The 16,463-nt window shown below is 50.7% G+C and overlaps 1 protein-coding gene across 1 annotated transcript; it reads left to right on the plus strand.

Moving 5' to 3' along the window:
• The first annotated feature begins 972 nt into the window (after window positions 1-972).
• On the plus strand, window positions 973-15,936 carry AQP7 (aquaporin 7). The gene is made up of 8 exons (XM_063082446.1): window positions 973-1,140; window positions 2,222-2,255; window positions 6,725-6,842; window positions 13,841-13,967; window positions 14,410-14,547; window positions 14,757-14,875; window positions 15,086-15,303; window positions 15,638-15,936. Exons 2-8 carry the CDS (start codon window positions 2,230-2,232, stop codon window positions 15,921-15,923), a joined length of 1,032 nt encoding a protein of 343 aa, XP_062938516.1. The 5' UTR covers window positions 973-1,140; window positions 2,222-2,229; the 3' UTR covers window positions 15,924-15,936.
• The last annotated feature ends 527 nt before the right edge of the window (window positions 15,937-16,463 follow it).

Consider the following 16,463-nt stretch of genomic DNA (forward strand, 5'->3'; position numbering starts at 1 on the left):
GATCTGGGCTTTGGACGACAAAATCCTATAAAGTCTCCTCCCAACGAGGGACTGCCCGGCCTCAGAAGCTCCCTGGACTTACTGCCCACCATCCACCACTCTACCTGGCAGGTGACCTTACAGTCTGCAGAGCAGCAACGATCCCTCATGTCTCAGCACTTGGTCACTTGCTCACATCCCAAACTGCCCGTCCCATCCTTTGAGGCCCAGCCAGTCCCTGGCTCCAGAAGTCCTCTCAGACTACAGCTGGTCCCCAGGCTCACTCCTGACCCACCTTGGTCACAGGGCTCACACAGCCCTGAGCCCAAGCCCCACACTCTGGTCTCACCTTGGCTCCTTCCCAGAGGCCTTGCTTGCCTTTCCCAGCAGAGGCATCTTCCCGAAGGCAGGGCCTAGGTTTCCCCACCTCAGACTAGGGGCCCCAGAGGACCAGGCCTGGGTTTCTACCTCCTCTATCAGATTGGGATTTCCCTACAAATATGGTTTATGTGTCTTCCTTCCTCTCAGACTAGTGGCCCCTGAGGACAGGGCCTGAATGTCCCCTCCTCACTTCAGTTTGGAGGCTCCCTGAGGACTGACCCATGGTCTCCTTCCCTACCCAATCACCTGGATATTAATCTCCAGGAATTTCCAACTCCAGTCCCCATTCTGGGCAGCTCTTCTCATAGCTGGGGGCTCAGGAGCCTCTGTAGCCTTCCCCAGGTCTGGGGTCTTGGGAGGGCTTCATTGGGCTCTGGCTCTGGAGACAGGCTGAAAACTTGGCTTGGAGGACCAACCTTTTTTTTGGAACTGTCAGGCCCAGAGCACCCACCTGGAGCTCTGCTTCTGACCTCACAGACCTGCCTCAGAATTTGGTCTCTATGGCGCCACTGGCAGGGGGAGAGATGCTATTTTAGGCCGTGCATCTGGACTTGGCTTTAAGTGGCACTGGCCAAACCTCTGCCCTACTGACCTCTCCCCTGGAGGAGCAGGAGCAGTGCTTGGGCAGCCCTGGGGTGGGCTGAGAGACGGGCTCAAGAGTGGGGACACAGGGACAGCAGAGACCCAGCTGGGGGAACAGCCTGAGCTTCAGAAAGTCACGAAGAAACAAGATCAAAACCTGCTTTAACCAAGAAGTCCCCAAGGCAGAGGCTGAGAAATGTAAGACACTTCAGCAGAGTGAGTGGGACTCCAGGCAGGCCTGGGACAGGAAGGGCCACTCCCTGGGGACCACACAGGGAGGAGGTGACTGTGGGGTTATCTGGGGAAAGAGCCCCAGCTGGGAGTTGAAGGCCTGGCTTTCTGTTCTTGTTCAGTTCTGTGTTGTTGTGTGACCTGGGCACATCACATCCTTTCTCTGGGCTTCAGTTTCCTTACCTGTAAGTTGGCCGTTGGAAGGACCAGTGGTGGAGCTGAGATTGGGAGGTATTGGGCTGGGCTGTCAGCAGAGCCTGGGTGTGGGACAAGGAAAGAGCTGAAGACCAGAGCAGAAGGGATACAGCTCGGGCATGGGCCAACTGCTGGCTTGTCCAAGTGGTATCTCCCATGGGAGTTCCCTCCTGAGGGGCTGGGGCTGGGGCTAGAGAGTTTCTGCAATCAGGGTTGGGGATGTAAATTTGTGTCCCAGCTAGGGGGCATTGGGCTAGAGAAGAAGGAGGACATACAGGATGAGGAAACTTAAGGGTTACCTTCATGCATCAGTTCGAGAGAGAAATGCAAGTATAAGGGTGAATTTTTAGGAAGGAAGGAAGAATAGACTTTGTTCTGGGGTGGGCATGGACTAAATGAGTTTTCAGGGCTTCATCCTCTGTGTGTGTGCATGCATATGTGCTAGGAGGAGGACCTGGAAATTCATAGTTTAAGTCAGCAGCAAGAGAGCTTGAGGTTAGACTAAAGGTATAATATTCAAATATTAGAGGCTGGAGCCACTGAGGGGAAGCTATGGGCATCTCCACTGTCCAAAGCTGGGTTGCAGACTTGGGAAGGGCAGGAGGGCATCTGAAGGGCCTGGTCTGAGGATCAGGGATCCTGAGGCCAGCATGGGTAGAGGGGGTGGGACTCCAGGGCATCTCCCCATTGGCTGAGGTACACTCACCCCTCCCCCACTCTCTCTGCCACTTTGCTAGGTTGAAGGGATGGCACTAGCAGGAGCTTCCCCATGGCTTCTCCCCTGGGGGGCTGGGCTCTGGTGGGGCCAAGTTTTGTGTCCCCCAGCCTTAGTGACCTCTCTTTGGCTCCACAGCTTCTAATATGGCTCCAGAAGGCAGGAACAGGCGGTAAGTAGCCCACCACATTCCCTCACCCCAGCCTCCTGTCCTCGGTCCCGTGCACCTCAGGGCCCCCTGTCCCTCCCTCAGCTTTTCCCTGGTGGCAGCTGCTCCCCTCAAACTCCCTTTTTCCCACCACCCACTAGCCCAAGGGGCCCCACAAGAACGGCCTCTCCTACCTCTTTATGTCCTCATAGTGCAGCCATGCACAGGCTAGGCCCTGGGGTGAGGGAGGTTCAGAAAGACCCGGATGAGGGTCAAGAGGTTGGTCAGTGGGTTCCAACCGCCCCTATGTAGGTGGTACTCAACTGAACTGAACTTGCCACCTCTCACCCTCTCAGAATCAACTCTTTTTGGGGTGAAATAAGAGCCAAAAGTCCTTGCAATGGTCAAGGCCCTGCCTACCTAGTCCCCTTACCTCTCTGACCTCCCTGCCCTCTGCCTCCCTACTCCAACCACACTGACCTCTTTTGCTTTCTTCAAACATACTCAGAGTCCTCCAGTGACCATTCCTTCTTCCTGAAATGCTCTTCCCGCAGTTATCCACGCAGCTCCCTCTCTCACCTCCAGCATGTCTTTGCTCAAGGGCCACCTTCTCAATGAGGTTACCATGACTGCCCTATTTGAAATCATACCTCACTCCCACCCGCTCCACTCCCAAATCCCCTTTCCTTGCTCTATTTTTTCCCATAGGACTTACAACCTTTGAACATACAAGTGTACTTGCTTATTACATTTTACTGCTGTCAGCTCCACGTGAGTGGGGATATTTGCCTGTTGGTGCACTCTTGGATCAAGAGAATGAATGGTGTGCCCTCTGTACTGATGACATTGCTGTCTCTAGTCCATGTCTCTCTACTGGGCTTTAGACCCTGTTTCCAAAGACCCACTGATGTCCCACAGGCAACACAGATCTTAACTGAAAACAGCCTCGTCCATTCCTCCCAAACCCACTCCTGCTCCCATGGTCTCAGCTCATCAGGGGTCCCCTTTTCCTCAGAAGTCAAGGCCTAAAAAAAAAAAAAATTGAAAAAAAAAGGGCTGGCCTGTGGCTCACTTGGGAGAGTGCAGTGCTGATAACACCAAGGCCATGGTTCGGATCCCAATATACGGATGGCCAGTTAGCTCACTTGGGAGAGCGTGGTGCTAACACCACCAAGTCAAGGGTTAAGATCCCTTTACTGGTCATCTTTAAAAAAAAAAGAAAAAAAGAAGTCAAGGCCACATCCTTGGTACCTTCCTCTCCCCGTGCCACACATCTAGTCACCAATCTCCTAAAATATCTAGAACGTGGGCACCTCCCACCATTTCTTCTACCTCCACCCCACTCCCCCATGGCCACTTTAGGCCACTGCCTGCCCATTCTTCAAAACTCTCTTCAGGCCTCACCTCCCACCCCTCCCAAGCTCCTGTAGCCCCAGATGTCGCCCCTCGGGTCCCTTTCACTAAACAGAGCAAACTAAGGGTGGAGACTGGGGTTTGACTTTGTATCCCTGGTGCCTGACTCATAAGTAGATGCTCAACGAATGTTTGCTGAATGGATGAATGCTAGTTATCAGGTTAAGTGGTTGGTTTGAGGTTAATTGGACAGTTTATGGTTGACTGGTTAATTAGATAATTAAATGAGTTAATAGCTAGTTAATAGGAGAGTCAGTTAGTTGGTTAAGTTGCCAGATTGATTTGTTACTCAAAGGGTTGGTGAGTTGTTAACCATTTAGTTCCTTGGTTAGCAGCTTACTTAGGTAATCTGGCTGGCTGTTAGTTTCCTGGTCTGGAGGCTAGTTCTCTTGGATTCCCTCTTCTCATCCCATATCATCTCCTTGAGCTATTTCATCTATGTCCATGGCTCAGCTGACCGTCTATGATTTGGTGGCCTCCCAATGTGTATCTCTAAGCAAGATCACATGACCAGCTGCCTTTTTACTGGTCATCTCCACCCAGGGTCTTGCAGGCTCCTCAAACAACACATCCAGAGGGGCCTCCTCATGCTCCTGCCTAAATCTGCAGCTCTCTCCTGTGCCTCCTGTTGGTCTTTCCGCTGCTCTAGCCAGAACCTGGGGACATCACTGCCCTTTCCCTCTCCACTCTTCTCTCCAATCAGACACGAGGTTTGTCAGTTTGGCTGTGTTCTTCAGCCATCTGCATGGCTGCATTCTTGGCTCAGGCCGCCATCACCTCTCAGCTGTGTGTGAGAAGCCTCCTGAGGCTTGCCATGCCAGCACTCCCGCTTCCTCCATCCTGGCCTCCATGGGGCAGGAAGTACTCCTGCTGAAATCTGCCACCTGGCCCCATTGCCCTCTGGTCAAGTCCACACCCCCTAACATGGGCCATGAGGCCTTCTGCCACCTGGCCCTGGCTCCTTTCAATCCTTCCTCTGGTCAGCCTATCCTTGTGAAGTTCCTCTAGACATCATATACTGTCTTAGCACATGCCCTTCCTGTGCCCAGAACTTCCCCCCGCCTCCCTGGATGCTCCTTTACCTGGCCAGCCTTCTATTCTTGACCTAAATTTCCCTTCCTCTGGGAGAGTTCCCACCCCCTCCTCCAGGCTATTTACTTCTGCCACATGATCCCATAATGCCCACTCTTCACTTGTGGCAACACTCATCACACTTTATAATAATTGCTTAATTGTTTTTCTTGGGCCTGCCCGTGGCTCACTTGGGAGAGTGTGGTGCTGAAAACACCAAGGCCATGGGTTCGGATCCCATATAGGGATGGCTCGTTGGCTCATTGGGTGAGCGTGGTGCTGACAACACCAAGTCAAAGGTTAAGATCCCCTTACCGGTCATCTTTAAAAAAAAAAGAAAAATTAATTGTTTTTCTTCCTAAGAGCTGGGATCCTACTAGTGTCCTTTATTACAGTTCCTGAACATAGCATGCATAGTAGGCATTCAATAAATCTTTGGTTCATTGGCTGGCTGGTAGCTATTTGTTGCTTACTGTGTCTTGCCTGCTGTGTGGTAATGAGTAAGGACCCAGGCTTCCAGAGTTCTCTTGGCGTTCATTGCTTTCTGCTCTGTCCACCTCTCCCCTGCCTCTGTGCTACCTCCCCAGGACTGTTCTTGGGTACCTGCTTGCATCAGGCTGCTCACAGGCTCTTCAGGGCTGAGGAGATAGGTCACAGGGGCTAGGGGACACCTATAGGAGGATGCACGAGAGCTGGAGTTGGATTGGGGGCCAGTGAATTGTCCAGGCAACTTTACATCCCCCTGTATATATTCAGCTCTGAATTTGTTTCCTTGGGGTAAGGAACAGAGCAAGGACTCGGATGGGTGAGATATGAATAAAGGGTCTCAGCTAGAAGAATGGAAGGTGTTTTATTTCATGCGTGGGCATCTCTCCTCCCTCTGCCTACTTTTTGCTTCTGTGAGGCCATGGGGAATTTAGGAAGCTTGAAGAGTGATGCTGTTGTCCTTAGCAGGGTGAGGTAGTTGAAGGACTGGTGTCAGCTTCCAGGCATTCAGATGTGGGGGAGAGGGAGTATCACTAGTCTGAACAAGCACTAAGGCCACACTTAGAGGAATCTGTACTCCTCTTCTTTCTCTTTATCCTCCAGCCCCCATCACCTTCGCCAGACTCCAGTCCTGTACCTCCCCCAACACACAGACGTTGGGACCTGTACCTCACTTTTTCATCTATCTGTCCATCCAACCATGCATTTATTAAACAAATATTTGTCAAATTCCAGGCCCTGTAGGAAGATCTGGAGATCTAGTTGAGGGTAAGATAGACAAATCCTCTACTTCTCATTCATTAAACAAATATTTATTGTACGTCTCCTATGTTCCTGGCACTGTGCTAGGCACGAGGATACACCAGAAAGTAAGATCCAGATCCTCCTTTTCTCTTGTTCATTCATTTCCTCACTCACAAATATCTGTTTGTGTTGACCTGGTTGTAGAGCCTCATGCATTTTGCTGATACCTTCATCTTTGGCAGAACCAGGGGCACATATCAGGCCTCAGGGCTGTTTATAGAGCCCAGCAGCAGACTTTGCCACACCTGTGCTGTTTGCAGAGTGCCTCACTGTTGCAAGGCCCTGGCCTGTGACCCCAAAGCTTTGGCTCCTGCAGATAGGCAGACAGAGAGACAGACAGATAGACAACTGAGCTCTACTTTCCAGCCTGTTCTCTCCCACCCTGCTTCTTTCAGGGGCTCCTGGGTATTGCAGGTTGCACTTTCAGCTTCCCAACTGCCCCCTCTGCAAAGTGGCCTCATTGGTATGCCCTTTTCACTGGATCAGTCCTGACTAGAAGGAAGAAGGGGGTGGCCTGGCCATCTACCACAGTTCCTCCCCATGTTCCTATGGCTTTTAGGTGTCTTTCATCCCAGCTGTCCCAGCTGCCCTGGGCAAGAAGATGTGTGTGTAGAGAGGCTGGTAGGTTACCCATTAACTCAGCCAGGAATTAAAGACCTGATGGGAAGCAAGCCGACTTGAGTCTCCACTCTGTCCATGGGCTTGGGCTGCTGTTTCAGGTACACAGGCACCTCCAAGATGCTTTTCCAGCCGGCGATAATGAGGATACGTGAAACACTGCAGAAGCAGATTGTGCGAGAGTTCCTGGCTGAGTTCCTAAGCATGTATGTCATGATGGTGAGTGAGTAGGTGGCATGGAGTGGGTGGGGTTCAGCAAGGGCAGTCCAGGACCCCCTCCCTACCGCTGGCCCCATGGATCATATTATCCATGAGCTCTGAGCTGGGAGTCTGGGAAGAAGCAGAGGGTTGTAAGAAGAGGGTCCTTCCTCACCAAGTCTTTTTGGGATAGAAAGGGCTCACAATATGTGTGGGTAGAATGAAACCATGGGCTGGGTGGTCAGAGGGCTTGGTTAGAAGTGGGGAGAAGGGAAACTAGGGTAAAGAGGTTGAAGAGAACTTTGAATGTCAGGCTCTGACAATTAATCCTGAGGGCAATGGGCAGACATTGAAGGTTATCAAGCAGTGGAGTGGTAATTGTTAGATCTGGATTTTAGAAGGTAGTTCTGTGTGCAGTGTGGAGCCTAAGAAGGACAGGCAAGGCAGGAAGGTGGGGAGCCAGTAAAGAGGCTGTTGTAATGATCTAGTGACTGGTCTGGGATGGAGAAGAAAGTACATGTTTGAGAGAGTGGTAGACAATGGAATCAAGGAGACTTTGCAAGCAACAGATGTTGGGTAAGTGCTGATGAGCCATCCTGGAGCATGGGACAAGAGCTGAGGTCGGTTTGGACATGATCAGTGAGATAACAGTGGAGAAATCCAGGAGATAGATAAATATAGGGGTCTGGAGCTCAGGACAGGCTTGGACTGGAAGGAAAGAGTTGGCATTCATCAGGATGTGGGTCGTGGTTATAAAAGTTGTCTAGAGAGAGTGTATAGAAAGAGAAAAACAATCAATTGAGGATTGAGGACAGAGCTGAGGCCTGAGAAGGAGTGGTAAGAGAGGTGGGAGGAGAACTAGGTGGGACCATGTTAGAGAAGGGGGCAGTGGTTCCACAGGGAGGGAGCGGTCAGCAGTGTGGGAACTTGCAGATGGCCAAATAAAGTGAGCACTGACAAGGGTCCCAAGGGCTCGGCAACAGGCAGGCCAGTGGTTACCCTTGGCAAGGGCTCTTCATTAGCGTGTGACTGGGACAGAAACCAGACCATAGGTGGGAAGAGAGGTTTCTTGGAATCCCCTTCTCCTCCCACCTGCCTCAGCCTTGCCTCTTACCTCAGCAAGCCTCTGCCCTTAACAGGACCTGTAACCATGCTGTTGCATCTTGTGGAGGGTCCAGGGCCAGGAAAAGCAGGGGCAGGCTGTGGGAAGGTAAGCAAAGGCGGCCGGGAGCATGCCAGAGGAAGTAGGGGTGCGAGAGGCTCTTTGAGCTCCTTGTTGATACACATGAACACTAACATCAAGCTGGCAGGCTTGTGTGAAGAAGGCCAAGTGCCAGCACCCAGTGCACATGTAGTTCACACGTGTTGGCCCCTTGTTATTATGACAAGGGCTCTCAGTTGCTCTCTCCTCCATGCCTCCTGCCCTCTCCCCCTCCTCCATTACCTGGCCTCCTGCTTCAACTTCGACTCCTGAGCTGTGAGGACAGCAGCTGGATCCTGTCTCTCTTCACCCAGGGCAAAGTACTGTAATTCACTTATGACAAGACATTACAGCCCTGTGAGGGCTGTTAAACCTTGGAACCTCGGAGGCAGGAGGGTGCCTCCTCTGAGAGGGAGGAAAGCAGGCACCATTCACATGCACTGATACATGCCCACATGTTTCTCTTTCTTATATTGAGATTATTATTGAGCACCTACTGCATACCAGGCACTGTGATGCTAAGTCCCTTACATGCAGCATCTTCCTGAATCCTCATAATGGCCCTGTGGGGTAGGCACTATTATTGTCCCTGTTTCACAGATGGGGAAACTGAGCCTCCAGGAGAATAAGTCACTTGCCTCAATTCAAGATTAATCCAGTCCAGTCTAATATCACAGTCTTGACTTTTAACTCTATGACCTTTAACTCTATGTTCTGTCTCTTAGCTTAGATATGGCAGGCTTTCCACAATGCGGGCTTGTTAACTCTCCCCCAGCCGGGATAAGACCCTCACTTTCAGGCTTTGGGTTGTTCATGACCCAGTTTCTCCACCAGTAGAATGGGAGCAAAAACATTTGCTTCACAAATTTGCTGTGAGGATTAAAGGGAAGCAATGTGTGTAAAAGAACTTGTGAGATTTAAACTCATAAAGGACATTGTGTTGTTATTTTTAGTTATCGGGCCTGTGCCAAGAAGTGGGGGATTTTTCAGTTAATAGGAAGCTCAGTGAGTCATCAGGGTGAAGGTTTTGCCAAAAAAGTTGGTGTGACCCTGGGCCCCATTTATTGTGGCAGGACAAGAGAAGTGGAGTTCCATTCTGCAACCTCCAGGGGCATTGTCCTCGGAGCTGGCCTCCTGGCTGTTGGGGGAACTTTGATGGGCTGGCCCACATTCATTGACCAGGGAGGGGAGGGACAAAAGCCATCAGGGCCCTCAAAACAAGCTGTACACGTGAGCCATAGGACAAGGGTTGCAAACTCACATCTACGGGGGCCCAGAGAGGGTCAACTCAGGCTCGTAGGAACTTTGGCTAACTACAGAGTGCCAATCTGTGTAAGGGTATACGTAGCTGCCGCTACTCCAGCTGACTGTTGCCATGGAGGGTGGAATACAGGCCAGTGTTGCCTGAGCTTCTCGTTTTTCAAGAGAAGCTGAAACTTCTGGTCTTCAAAACGAAGTTATCCAAACAAAACATGAGTGCTGGATGGATTAGGTGCATGGGCTCCCAGTTGGCAACCCTGACAGAGGCGATCATGTGGGGTTCATTCACTCATCCATTATTTTTAGCAAATGGTTTTTAAATGGGGGGAATCAAAATGGGAGACCCTCAGTCTTCAGACCTTCCATGTCTGCTCCAGTCCCTCCACCTCCTGGCCACCCCAGCCTGCCTGCCTGCCCTGGCTTCACTCCCCACCCCACCCCCTCTGTTCCTGTCCTCTCCTGCTGCATCCTATCCTGGACCCTCTGCCAGCCCATCTCTGGGCTCCCCTGCACCTAAAGGATGCAGTGTGTACTGTTCAACTGCCTTCCCTATTTGGGCTATTTCACATTTCGCAGACTTCACCAAAGCTGCTCTGTACTCTGCCTGTCTTTTTGTTTGTTTATCAGCAAATGGCATGATCTCCTGCTTGGCAAAGAAAATCATATGGTTGGCTTCCTGTATCCAGCTCTTCACCCCGTCCCTCTCACCACCACACCCACTACCTAGCTGTGCATCCACACATCTCGCCTTAGCTGGGGTTGGGTCCCTTCCGTCTTGGAGGACCCCTCCACTTCTGTACCAATCCAGCTCTCCATCCTAATCAGGTTCTTTGCTCTGTCCTTTTCTCCTTTATCTTCGGCCTGTCACTCTCTCAACCTATAAACTTACTAAAGTCTCTCCACTTAAAACAACACAAGATGAACGATCCCTCCCTTCACCCTGTAAGCCCCTTCACTTATCATGCTTTCTCTCCCTCCCTCCTCAGGCAAGCTCTCAGAGAGGTGTCTCTACACTGGTATGGTTCAGCTCTTCCTCATCACCCACTCACCTCCCAATCTCTGGGACCTGGCTTCTGTCCCCATGGTCTGATGACACAGTGCACACCACATTACTAACAACCGCTGGGTGGTCACATCCAAAGGGATGCTTTCTAGGCCTTCACACACTTGACCCAGAGGCTGTGCGTGACAGTGTGGACCACACCCTCCTTGGGAAACTGTTTCTCCCTGGTGTCTGTGGTACATTCTCTCTTTGTTCTTCTTCCACTTAAACACTTTCTCCAGCTGAGTTTCCTTCTTCCTTTTTTTTTTTTTTGGCAGCTGGCTGGTACGGAGATCTGTACCCTTGACCTTCATGTTCTAAAGCTACACTCTAACCAACTGAGCTAACCGGCCAGCTCCATCAGCTGAAGTTTCTAACGCCTGCCCATGAGTGCTGATGTGTGGCTCTCGATTCAGCTCCTGGCTGCCTTCTCACCCTGCACCCTCTCCTGGGGGCTTCATCCACTGATGTATTCAACTGCAGCCCTCACTCCCACAATTCTCTACGTTTTCTCTTTTACGAAGTCTAGTACAGAGCTGTCCAAGGGGAGATAAAATATGAGCCATGTATGTAATTTAAAGTTTTCTAGTGGCCACATTAAAAAAGCAAAAAGCAACAGGTGAAATTAATTTTAATAATTTAATATTTTAATCATTAATTATTTAATAATTCAAATATTTTAACCCATATATCCAAAATACTATCATTTCAACATGTAGTCAATATAAAATTAATAAGATATTTGACATTCTCCTATTCCTTCTATGTCTTTGAAACCTGGTGTGTATTTTACACTTACAGCAGATCTCAATTTCAACTAGCCACATTTTAAGTGCATAATAGCCACATGTAGTTAGTGGCCACCATATTGGATGATACAGGTCTAGACCCTGATTTTCAGCAGCCTGGACATCTAGAGGTCTCTCAAAAACCACAGGTCCAAAACACATGGACTTTTCAAAAGCAGATGCCAGCTGAGCTTGGCCTACAGGGTATCAAATTTTCAGGATCTAGGATCAGGTATTCCAGGCAGAGGGAAGAGCATATGCAAAAACCACAGAAGAATGAGAGCAAGACATGCAGAGAGCAGTGTGGCTGTATGGTTTGAAGCCATCTGGCACAGGTGACTGCCTGGATTCAATCCTAGCTCACCATGTACAGGCTGTGTGACCTTAGACAAGACAGTCAATTTCTCTAGGCTCTGGCTCGCCCATCTGTCAAATGGGGAGAATAATAGTACCTAACTCATAAGACTGGTGTAAGGTTTAAAGGAGGTGATAAATATAACCTGCTTACCAGTACTTGGCACATAGTAAGTGCTCAGTAAATTGGTTATTATTATTTAGTAGTGATACTACTGCTGAATATAGAGAATACTGGGACAGATAGGAAACTGAGAGGCAGAAGGGATGAAATTATGTAGGTGGCCTACTGAATTATTAAATGGTAGCCTACTGAATTTGAACTTTATTCTGGAAATAGAAAGGAGCCAGTGAATGTTTAAACAAGGGGCAGACACGATTAGATTTTTGTGTTAGAAAGGTCACTCTGAAAAAACAAATTAAAAAAACCCAAGGGCCGGCCCGTGGCTCACTCGGGAGAGTGCGGTGCTGATAACACCAAGGCCCCGGGTTCAGATCCCATATACGGATGGCCGGTTTGCTCACTGGCTGAGTGTGGTGCTCACAACACCAAGTCAAGGGTTAAGATCCCCTTACCGGTCATTTTTTTTTTTTTTTTTTTTGTCGTTTTTTCGTGACTGGCACTCAGCCAGTGAGTGCACCGGTCATTCCTATATAGGATCCGAACCCGCGGCGGGAGCGTCGCTGCGCTCCCAGCACAGCACTCTACCGAGTGCGCCACGGGCTCGGCCCCCAGTCATCTTTTTAAAAAAAAAAAAAAAAAACCCAAGAAACAAAAGTCACTCTGGCTGCAAGGAGGAGGCAAGGAGGGTAAGATCTGGGGAGAATGTAAGCAGAACTGATTGGGTGATGGGGAGGAGAGAGGAACATTTGTGACACCCGAGGTTTTGGCTTGGCCAACTGGAACGGGAAATAGCGTAAGGAATTAAGTTTTCTTTCTTTTTTTCCCTGCCTTGCCTTTGTCAGCCTAGGGAGCAGTTTTTCTGAGAGATGAGCTTTCAGCGTAGAGCATGAGATGCCTGAGGAACACCAAAGAAAGTTCCAGTAGGTATTTAGAAATAGGAATCTTGTTCCCACATGGAGATTATGGGAATTTTAGTGCATTAGGCATATCTGACCTGATAAGAAGACCCAGGAAGAGTAACAGGGGTGAGACGTGAAAGGGGCCAGAGATCAATCATTTGTGTTCATAAGGCAGACGATGGAAAAAGAATGTGGGAAGGAACCTAGAGAGGAGAGGCAAGTGAGATAAGAGGAAAACCAGGAGAGAGAGATGTTATAAAGGCCAAAGAGGACTTTCCAGGAGCATGGAGTGGTCAAGAGTGCCACAGTGAGCAAAGTCAAGTAAGACAATGTCTGAAGGGATCTTTGGGAAATGAGGAGGTTGCTGGAGCCCTTAGAGAGAGCTTTGGTGTCTGTGACATGTGGAAGCAGAAGCCAGATTGCAGCAGGTGTGTGTGTGTGTGTGTGTGTGTGTGTGTGTGTGTGCATGTGTGTGTGAGCGCGTGTGCGCGCACGCACGAGCAAGAGAAGGAATAAAGTTTCTTTCCTGAAGCCTGACTAAACAGGGAGGGGGCATCGAGGAGTCCACAGCTAGAGAGGGAGGCTGGGCTGAGGTGAGAAGGTTTGTTAGGAAGGAAGAGATTCTAGTTCTGTGAGAGCCAGGCAAGGGGGACGTGGAAGGTACAGGCAAGAGAAAGACCTCTGTAGAGGGAGAGGATGGGCACAGGAACCAGAGCTGACGGGGAAGGTGGATATAGACTGAGGTTGAGTGAGGCCTACCTTCAGGCCTCTAGTCTCTCTGTGAAGGTGGAGTGTCACCTGAGGAGATGGGCAAGAGTAAGAAGTTTGGGAATGATGCCTGAGGGCAATGGAAATGAAGCTGAGCGCAAGAGAGTTAGAACCCCACTGGCTTCCTGGGCTGGTGGTGGGTGATTAGGAGGCAGAAGGGGCTCTTGGCAGAGTCCAGGCATGGAGTTTGGAGATTTCTTGAAGAGACTTCCTTCAGGATAGTCTGAAGTGTGAGATGCTCCGAGAGGTGCAATCCACACTGGCCATCCCCTCCTCACAGCCCTGCCGTCCTCCTGTACTTTAGGTGAGCTTTGGGTCGAGGTGCCCCAACGTGTGTTGTAAGAGCCTCAGACTCTGCCACACTACCCAGCTCTCACTGGCTCAGGTCTGAGAGGTCTTGACAGGGGCAAGGGAGTATAGGTCATGAGGACAGAAGGCTCTTGAGGAAGAGGGTATGGCAGGTCTTTAAGGGAAATGCAGGGAGGCCCAGAGCATGGGGTGAGAGAGAGAACTGAGCTCTGAGCCTTCCTCTGAAGGTGGGGCTTGTGGGCAGGCAACCTCCTCACAGGCCCTTCCCTCGCAGGTGTTTGGCCTCGGTTCTGTGGCCCATATGGTTCTAGGAGATAATAAATTCGGGAGCTTCCTCGGTGTCAACTTGGGTTTTGGCTTTGGAGTCACCATGGGAGTGTATGTGGCAGGCAACATCTCTGGTGAGTGAACCCAGGCCCTGCCTGACCGGGCAGTGCCAGGTGTCCCCAGCAGGCTCTTTCCTGCTCACCTCTAGCCAGCCTCTTCTTGACATGGCTGGTGCCTCACCCTTACTGGCCACCTGGAGGGAGGAGAACACCTCTGAACCCCTTGCCTCTGACTGTGTCTGCCCCAGACTCTTCAAGGGCCCGCTTGACACACCATTTTTACTAGCTGGGTGATCTTAGGAAAGTGACTTACCTTCTCTGTCCTTAATATTGAAATGGAGATAACGGTCTCTGCCTCCTGGGGTTGGTGCAAGGTTAAATGAGAAAGCTCTTGTCACAGAGAATGCACTCCATAAACACTAGCCATTATTGTTTATTACTGTTGTTACTCTCAATATTATTAATTACTGTTTGTTTCTGCTCTCACTCCCCTGACACACCTGCTGCCTCCCCATAGGGGCCCACATGAATGCGGCCATAACTTTCACCAGCTGTGCATTAGGCCGCATGCCCTGGAAGAAATTTCCTGTGTATGTGCTGGCTCAGTTCCTGGGCTCCTTCATGGCTGCTGCCACCATCTACTGTCTCTTCTACAGTAAGTATTCTACCCTGGGTTGTCTGCCTCTGGCCTCAGGTTCCTCCTCTGAAATATGAGCAGATCAGATCTCAGTGTCCTGGTCTGTAAGTGTCTGGAAGAAAAAGCCTTGGAGGTGGCTCCCAATGCTCCACCCTACAACCTCATTTCTGGGACACCAGTGGGGTTTAGCTGGGGGCAGCTTCATCACTCAATCTGTATCTCTACAGAGGCCATTTTCCACTTCTCGAATGGACAGCTGACAGTGACTGGTCCTACAGCCACCGCTGGCATTTTTGCCACCTATCTTCCTGACTATATGACGTTGTGGCAGGGCTTCCTGGATGAGGTCAGTGGTTCAGGGATGGTGCCCCTCTCCAAACCCTTCATCTCTTAGGAAGAAGCCAGCAGGGAGCCCCTCACAATAGAGAGGATAAGAACTCTGGATGGGGACTGTACAAGACATGTCTCTGCCAGTGGGTTTGGATTTGGGGCACTGCTGAAGCTCTGTGGCTTGGCTAGGGGCCCTGGATGGGCTGTCATGGTGTCTGTTCCCCAGATGTTATTGACGGGGATACTCCAGCTGTGTATCTTTGCCATCACGGACAAGGAGAACAACCCAGCACTGCAAGGGATGCAGGCCTTGGTGATTGGCATCCTTGTGGTCATCATTGGGGTGTCCCTAGGCATGAACTCAGGATATGCTGTTAACCCATCCCGGGACCTGCCTCCCCGCTTCTTCACCTACATTGCCGGATGGGGCAAACAGGTCTTCAGGTATTGCCCCTGCCCAGACCCCACTCCTGCAAGTTTTTGGTGGGTCTCCTTCACACGGAGGGGTGGGGGTGCAATGTGAGTAGCAGCACAGGAAAGTCCTGTAGAGCTCCAGGCCTGGGGAGCAGGAGTGGGTTCCGATGTTTCCCCAGACCAGCAGACCTGATCCTCAACGCTGTCCCTGAATCAGGCTCAGGCTGACCGGGGCCCCAGGCTGGGGGTATCTCCTGGGGCAGGATGGTAGTGACTCTTCTACTCACCCTGTCTTGGTCCAAGGTGGATGTGGGTGCTGCTCTGGGCTTTGGACTCTCAGCAGGCCTCCACCTCTTTCCTGCAGGGCCGGGGAGAACTGGTGGTGGGTGCCAGTGGTGGCGCCACTCCTGGGTGCCTACATAGGTGGCATCGTCTACCTGGTCTTCATTGGTTCCAATATCCCACGGAAGCCCCAGAGACTGACGAACCCTGTGGTGCATGAAACCCACAGGATAACTGTATTACCCAAGACCGGTCCTCAACCATCCATGACCCATCCCATCACCCCCGTCTCTGTGACCCTTGACAACAGAACTTCAATCCAGTCTGTCCCACCCTTAAATGACTCCATAGCCCTAGAGCACTTCTAAGAAGAGATTCTTTGTGACCCCATTCTACCCCAATAAAGAAAGGCTTGTCCCACAGCAGCACCCTTGCCTCTTGTGATGGGCTTCCCTCTTGGGTTCTTCCAGGAGCTCCAGGGTATACCTTAGCCCAAGGTTGGAGCACAGAGCTGAGAAGACTCAACTCATTCGAGCCCTGGGAGCTGGGGTACCCCTGGGGGAGAATGGGGAAGAACCAACCTGCAGCCTCAGAAGGAACGGGGTGAGATGAAAGGATGCTAGATACAGAATGGTGGACTTTCAGGCATGGGGAGGAATAGGGTAGTTTGGGGAAAAGGAGCAGAGCTAGCTGGTAGGGTCCAGCTTTGGGGATACCTTAAGGGTGCCCTGAGATAAGACTCTAGACTCTCCCCTGGTTCTTCCCTTCCCTCAGTTCTGGCCAGTTCTTGGACCAGACAAGGCAAGGCCCAAGAGTGTAGATCATAATTTCTCAACCTTCTTTTCATTAGTGCCCTCCTCAGCAGCCTTTTATACATTTTTTTCTTAATCACATATTTTAGCAGCACA

This window comes from Cynocephalus volans, chromosome 17, assembly GCF_027409185.1.
Source record: "Cynocephalus volans isolate mCynVol1 chromosome 17, mCynVol1.pri, whole genome shotgun sequence".
In the NCBI taxonomy this organism is placed as follows: Eukaryota; Metazoa; Chordata; class Mammalia; order Dermoptera; family Cynocephalidae; genus Cynocephalus; species Cynocephalus volans.